This window comes from Danio rerio, chromosome 5 (genome assembly GCF_049306965.1).
Source record: "Danio rerio strain Tuebingen ecotype United States chromosome 5, GRCz12tu, whole genome shotgun sequence".
NCBI lineage: Eukaryota > Metazoa > Chordata > Actinopteri > Cypriniformes > Danionidae > Danio > Danio rerio.
The window spans coordinates 30157194-30165300 of NC_133180.1; the positions used below are offsets into that span (position 1 = coordinate 30157194).

Here is an 8107-nt window from a genome sequence, read left to right on the forward strand (position 1 = left end):
CTTTCCTGAAAGCCACGAAAGGGCAAGGTGCTTTAGAATTGGCCAGCCCAGTCACCAGACACATGAACATTATTGAGCATGTCCAGGCTAAGATGAAGAAGGAGGCATTAAAGATGAATCCAAAGAATCTTTGTGAACTCTGGGAGTCCTGCAAGAATGCTTTCTTTGCCATTCCAGATTACTTTATTAATAAGTTATTTGAGTCACTGCAGAGATTTATGGATGCAGTCCTTTAAGCTCATAGGAGTTATACACAATATTAATTCCATTTTTGCTGGACTATGACTTAATATTCTATACTGTACATTATTTCTTTTAATTGACGAGACTTTTGTCTAAGCAAAGTCAGACCTAAATAACTAACTAAAAATCAAGACATGGTCATATTTTATATTGGCAAAATAAGCATAATCCAGAGGCCTTTGTCTTTCATATAAGCCACTTCTGATATTAATGATCAACTAGAAGTCAAATTATTATATGTTGTTCACAAAACTTGAATAGGTGACAAGACTTGTGTCAGGTATGTAAAAGTTTGTATCAGAATTTTCTAAATAAAGATATTTTTTTATATATATTATTTCTAAAAAAAAAACTCCTACAGCTTACAGCAGTGATGCTTTCAACTGAAGCATCCTATTTGCTCAAACGTTAAATTTGTTTACCTAAATACTGACAACACAAACAAAATCTTTGAATGAACAATCTTTCAATAATAAAAATAAAAGCTTAGGAAGCCACCATTAAAGCTCTGGGAAATCAAAATGGACAATCATTTTGGTTTATGCAATTTTATTTTACTGCATTACCTATACACAACATTAACCCACATACATACACACAGACACACACACACGTAGGCAGATAACTAATATTTATGTGAATAAAGTCCCTTTTTTGAGTCTCCCTTTTAGCACATTGCGTTAAGAGACAGTAAATAGTCCTACTACATTTTTATTTGCACTCTGACTTAATGTTTCTGATTCAACTTTGTTTTCAACGTTGCGTCTGACCCCTATTACCCTAAGAGATCCCTTGAACGCTTTCATAAAGTTACGTGAGCCAAAAAAGTAGATCAGAGGGTCCAAGCAGCAGTTGATTCCTGCTAACACATAGCAAGCATAATACGCTGTTTCCAACTGCAACAGAAGCCGGCATTTCTTAGGTTGATACTTTTTCACGATTACCGCGATGGTCCGAATAACATTGAGTGGAAGAAAGCATATGCCAAATATGACCAGGCATATCCCTATCATCCTCAAAGATTTATTCTTGACTGATTGACCATGAACAGAACTATTGTTAATGCTGGATACTGAGCTCACCAGGCGACTGTAGCAAAACACTGATACTATTAAGGGTAAAATGCACCAAAAGAAGACAATAACGAAATTGATAATGAAGTAAGCATTGGTTAATGTTTCCTGATGAATACTAAAACACTGGCCATGGTTTTTTCCAATGGTTACAGGAAGCACCCATCCATAAACACATCCAATTATTATGAGCACGCCCCAAATCCCAGCACACAGCTTCTTCACAAAAGTCTTCCTCTTCAGCAATGAGGAGCGATTGAAGTGAACCACGGTCACATATCGATGAATGCTAATAAGCGTGAGGAAGACCACGCTGCCATTGAAGTGGATGCTGAGCACCGCAATCTTCAGCTGGCAAGTAAATGGCCCAAATATCCAATCGCTATCCATGGCGAGGTATGCTGCCATTAATGGGGTGAGCGGAGAGATGATGGCATCAGACAGAGCCAGATTAAACTGCAGAACGGCTCCAGAGTTCCACTTGTGAATGCGGCAGGTGAAGACCCACAGGCTGAATCCATTGAGCAGAAGGCCCAACAGATACACCAGACAGAGGATCACAGCCAGGGACATGTGCTGAGGCTCAGGGGAACATGTGTCCTCATGGCTCGTGTTGCTGATGTTCACTAAACCGCTCATCTTAGAAGAATGTCACTGTGCAGGAACAAAATGAGTAATGCCAGTCAAATTTTGTATTTAGTCTACTGAGAATGAGTAAACTCATTACTATATGTGAACAGCCTTAGTGAATGCTAATTACTGATACTGCCATAACACATTGGAATTTTTTTTCTTGTTAAAATATCATTTTGTTAAAACTAATTGGTTTCCTGAAAAAAAAAAGCTTCAAAAAATAATTTTAACCTGACTTCCAAACCTATTTGAGTTTTTTCTGCTGTTAAATGTTGGAAGTCAAATAGTTGACGACAGCCTTCCACTGAATTTTACCCCCTACAAGTTTACTTTCCATGTTTTGTATTTTTTCTTCCTTTGTGTTCAAGAGAAGACATGTGGAAGACAAGTGGAACACATACTCATGTGATTTCAACTTGGGGGTGAGTAAATGATGAGTAAACCCTCAAATTAAAGCTTTTTAAGCTTTAAATGAATTGTGTTCTGTTTTGCTATCATGTAATCTTGAATGGACAGAAATGTATTCACATGATTGTATGCATTACATTTCACATACATGAGAGCTGACTTTAAATCACAGAAAAAAAATGTTGTTACTTTATTCAGTTATTCTGCAGTAAGGAAATTATACAATTTTTCTTTTCCTGAAATAATCTAAGAGGTTACAATATACTGTACAATACGGTACATGCATAACACATGGAATACAGGAATATAAGTGTAGACTATATTAAATAAATATAATAATAAAATGACCAGTAGCTACATAGATTACTTACCAGTTTGTGCAACACTTTCAATCCAAATTCTTCTGTAATTCATGAAATGCGTTCTGAGGTGACTATGATGAAAGCAAATGACTTTACACAAACATTTCGGTATGATTGTATGTGCCAAAAAAGGAACCAAGACAGGATTTCCTTTCATTAGTTAGCGGTCATTAACTCCACCCTTGTCAGAATTGAAAACCAAGCAGTGGAGTTTGATAGAAACCACAGGATTTGCAAGATTAACTTTCTATGTTAAATATCACACAATAAATAAGGTATGGTCATTTTCTAGTATATTTTTACAAAATAAACAAGGCTTGTCTCCTATAGTGGTTTCTTAGCGAGAGGGGTCTGAATGCAGATCTGGTGCAGTGCAAACTGAGCTGCATCCAATGCTTTTTAATGCACTTACCTAACCCCACCCCAACCCGTCACAGTGACGTCACTTGCTCCATTTGAGTGCTTTGTGTCTGACATTGCAATCTCAGCTTGCATCATAAAGGCTGCATCCAGATACTATTGTTCTTAACTACAATTTTGCTGCCATTTTGCTGTCCACACAACATCCTCCTAGAAAGTTTTTTAATAGATTTGGTGACTGTAAATTTAACTTAAGTTCAAATTCTGTAAAACATTAAGAAACTTATTTTGATACAGAACTCAGAAAATAATTTTGTGTTTAATAGACAACTAATAGACATCTAAACGTTGACAGCTTGGCTATAACAAGGCTAAACTTGGGCTGTCAGTAAAATTCTTATAGACATCTAGGAATAGCCCAAAACTAGACTAGTAGCCAATTAGACAGATTAAACAGACTTAGTCATTCATTTCTGTTTATTTGATGACTAGTCTAGTATTGGCCTATTAGACGTCTATTAGATTTTTGCTACCAGTCCAAATTTAATCTTGTTTTAGCCAAGATGATGTTTACATCTATTAGACATTTTTTAGACATCTTTTAAAAACAAACTCAGTTCTGAACTGACAAGCAATTTCAGCTACACTGTTGAAAAGATTGACCTTTTGTGGACGACTAGCCTTTTGGTGTGACTTGAGTTTCTAGAAATCACCGATTTGTAATGACCAACTTTTCCTTACTGAAGTGCTCATCCCTTCAATCATCATTTGGACTACCTGCTGTCAGAAGGTCTCGGTCACTTTAGAAAGGCTTACAATTTTGTAAACTCAGCAAAAACTAAAACATTAAGCTGCCAGATAAACTTATATGTGACTAATATTTAATTTGAATTGTCAATTAGGAAAATGTAAGCATAATTAACATTTAAATTACAGTTAATCGTTAGCTAGCTATCAGGCACAAACACAAAGCATAAACAAGCATTTTATTTACATTACATATAAGCATTAAAATGATAGTTCACTGCAATGGATAAAACTGAACACAAAATGCAATATATGTTATATATCCCAGCAGGCACACAACATCATAAGATGTTAATATTAACTTAGATTTAGGTTGTTATGTCAGGTGACCAAAATTCAATGTATAGCCAGCGTCTAAAGACAACCTTATTTTTGACATCCAATAACGACATCAAATGACATTGATATTTATCTGATTTTAGGTTGTTTGGAAGCAAAAATCCAAAATCCAACATCAAGCCAGCATCTGAAATCAACGTCATATTGACGTCAAATGCTGACATTTATTTGTCAGGTATGGTAACCAAAATCCAATGTCTGATATATGTCATAGTGGTACCGTCCAGACAACGTCAAGCCGTAACATCATTAGACGTTGAAATTTGGTTGATTTTAGGTTGGACATTGAACATTGATGTCGGCCTGACTTTGGGTTCTGATGTAACCTGTTTTTTTTATACCAAACAAAATGCGACATCCCAACAATGTTGGGGTACAATGTCAATCTGACACAGTGTTAACGTCCTGCCTGCTGGAATGTAACAGAAGAGAGTATGATCAGCATGAAGGAAGTCTTATGAAGAATCACGAGCTGTTTGAAGCCTCATGCTGATATGAGAGATAAGAAAATTTTTAGAAAATTTCTTAGAGCTGAAACAATATATAATTGGATCGAGACAACAATTGGCTCCTGTCAAAATCCATGTCGCATAGTATGCTGTTTCAACTCCTGAAAGTAGGCTGCATTCATGAGGGAAGTATTTCTTGACTACAAGACCGAAACTGCGCACCACATTCATAGGCGTAAAACAAATAACAAATATTGCCAAACAAACGGCAACCATTTTACGTGATTTGCTCTTAATAGCTCGTCCACTGTCATGGCTAGTGTCGAGACGAGACATCGAGCGCACCACAAGACTGTAGCAGATTGCAGAAACAGTGAATGCTAGAAGTAATGCAGGAATTACGATGATGAAGTTTACCATTATATAAATGTCGATATACTGTCCTTGGTGAAAACTGAGGCATAAAGTGTGATTGTTCACAATGCTTGTGTCTAAAATCGCTGCTAACGCAGTTCCTTTAGTCAATGCAACAACCCAAATTGCGATACAGAGCTTCTGGACAAAGTCTTTTTGATTCATGTAAGAGTCTCGGTTAAAGCGAACCACAGCCACATAGCGATGAATGCTAATGGAAGTGAGAAACAGAATACTGCTGCTAATGTGAGAGATTATTAAAGCTATTTTGAGCCGGCAGAGAGCTCTCCCAAAAAGCCAGTTGGATGTATGATAATATACTGCCATAAAAGGTGCCATAGGACATATGATAACATCACAGACAGCAAGATGAAACTGAAGAACAGTGCCAGACTTCCACTCTGATGTCCTGCAAGTGAACACCCATAAACTGAAGACATTCAGCAGGAATCCCACCAGGAAGACCAGACAATAAAGCACAGGGATGGAGATGTGTTGAGGCCTTATTGGACAAATCTCACTAGTGACATTCGAGCTGTTCATCTGGAAGAAACAGAGAGTCCAAATATAAAAACCACTATTGATATTACTCTTAAAATTAATTCAAAATAAATGTAAACTATTTACATTTTAAATGGGGAAATGCAACTTAAATTTTATTTGCTTAAGGAACATTTAATGGGCTATATGTAATTTTCAGCCAGGCAGCCCAAGGGCTTCCGGGGAACTGTCTTTCCATTACAAAATTGTCTCGTTTAAGATCCGATTTCTTTAAAAATCACTGCCTGTTAGATATACGATTTGAAGTGGGTCTCAGATTGGACAAGTAGCACTGCTTCAAATTCAATTTCCCCCCACCATGTCATAAAATATGACAGTTTATTTTACCACAGTATTTTCTATGAAATTTCTGCGCTAGACAGTGGCCTTTCATCTCGTTTTGTGATTAAAGAACTAAATGAACGCTTAACCCTATTAAACTGATCATCACAACAACATCGATGCTGTAAAAGGAACCTTCTAAAATTTAAAATAATCAAGATAAGCTTTCACAGGAGGTGTATCATTGGCTATAAAACTCTAGCTGTGCATAGAGCCCATTATGTTGAAAAGGTTGAGGTAGAACTTATACAGTTGCTGATTTTCTTCTTTTATTTTGTAATAAAATCACTATTACAATTCCTTATTACAAAACAGTTTTAGTTACCTTCAGATTTAGAAATATTTTTTGTCAATTATATCTTTTAAGCAATGGAGTTAAATCTTTCTAACGGAATTCATAATTTGTTTGCATTATAACTTTCCTTCAACAGTCCTTACAGATCTGCATTTATTATAATTGCATTAAATAGTCAAAATGTGTCAATTTACATTAGATGTTAGTTATTTTATATATATAAAATAAACAATTGTAACAAAAAAATAGATGCCAGCTGTGAAAAATATACTCAAGAAACATTACACTCCAAAAAGCACTGTAATATACAGATCCCTGGTTTTACCATAATATTTAATTATTTGAATTTAAAAGTCATGACAGGTCAACAGATGAAAATTAACATTTAAAAAAAAAATCTATTCTATTCTGACATACATATGCAAATATTGTTACCTTTAAATCCACCAGAGAGAAGCCTCGTTCAGCTCGAACATCAGCAATAAAAGTAATTCTTTACACCTCTCTAAGGCATTATATATATAGGCAATGGCAAGTAAAGACTTCCTGTGAACTGCTGTAATATTTTCCTTTTAATATTAGTCAACTAAGGCATCACTGTTCCATGCATAGTCAGTGCTTGCAAACGTTCAGTTAAAATTAACCTGTTAAAAATAAGCTGAGGTGTTGCATCTGCTCACATTGGCTGCTTTTACACGGAAATACGGGTATATATTTATAGTGGTTAGCGTATATGAGAAAACCCCTTACTAATTTATCTTTTAAATTCATATTTTTTAATAGGAAGCAATACAATATTATACTAGTGCATATACATTAAATTAGTCAGTACTGAAGCCAAATCTGGAGCTGATCTAGCAAAATAACTTACGATAGCTGTCCAAAAACTAGAACATCCAAATTTATGTTCTAAAAAAATATAAAATACAAATTTAAAAAACAGGAAAAAAAAACTAAGAGTAGCAAAAAAAAATAAATAAATAAAATAAAATAAATAAATAAATAAATAAATAAATAAATAAATAAATAAATAAATAAATATATATATAAATAAATAAATAAATAGTTGAAATTTTGTAGGTTGTAATTTTTTTTGCAATATTTTACTTGAATTTATTTGTATTATCTTTCAATTTCTAAATATGTTTGGTAACTAAAATAATATCTTAATAATAAATATATCTGTTTAATAAATCTGTTTTGTTTAAATGCACCAAAATACAATGCCAATATTTGCTGAGAAATCGATATTTATTTTCAAAATGGGGTGTACTAAATTACGCTGAGCTTTGTGTGTGTTTATATATATATATAAATATAAATATATATATATATATATATATATATATATATATATATATATATATATATATATATATATATATATATATATATATATATATATATATATATATATATATATATATATATATATATATATATATATATATATATATATATATATATGCATACACACACACAGACACACACACAACCTGACAAAAGTCTTGTCGACTATCCTAGTTTTAGGAACAATATATATTTATTTATTTATTTATTTATTTATTTATTCATTTATTCATTTATTCATTCATTGCAATTATTATAGTACTATACAAATGTTACATTTGTTATCAGAAAGATTTTAGTCCTAAGCAGACTTCAGTATATAAACTGTAGTCTATATCTATGGTTTGTTGTACAATATAATTTCAAATTCATAGCTTTTTATACATTATTCTCTACATGACAGCTTATCGTCACATTTTTTAACAGAGTAGGGCAATTTTTCCCTTATTTAGGTTCACACTTTATTTACTCAGTATTAGTGCCATCAGCGTA

At 33.5% G+C, this 8107-nt stretch overlaps 2 protein-coding genes across 2 annotated transcripts; both read right to left on the reverse strand.

Moving 5' to 3' along the window:
• Positions 1–789: 789 nt before the first annotated feature.
• LOC100534861 (P2Y purinoceptor 1) lies at positions 790–3094 on the reverse strand. Its single transcript, XM_073952212.1, has 2 exons — positions 2729–3094; positions 790–1970 (listed from the first exon to the last, which is right to left on the reverse strand). Exon 2 carries the CDS (start codon positions 1953–1955, stop codon positions 924–926), a length of 1032 nt encoding a protein of 343 aa, XP_073808313.1. The 5' UTR covers positions 1956–1970; positions 2729–3094; the 3' UTR covers positions 790–923.
• Positions 3095–4054: 960 nt separating this feature from the next.
• On the reverse strand, positions 4055–6754 carry LOC141385711 (P2Y purinoceptor 2-like). The gene is made up of 2 exons (XM_073951752.1): positions 6701–6754; positions 4055–5631 (listed from the first exon to the last, which is right to left on the reverse strand). The coding sequence occupies exon 2, from the start codon at positions 5629–5631 to the stop codon at positions 4681–4683; it is 951 nt and encodes a 316-aa protein (XP_073807853.1). The 5' UTR covers positions 6701–6754; the 3' UTR covers positions 4055–4680.
• Positions 6755–8107: the final 1353 nt, after the last annotated feature.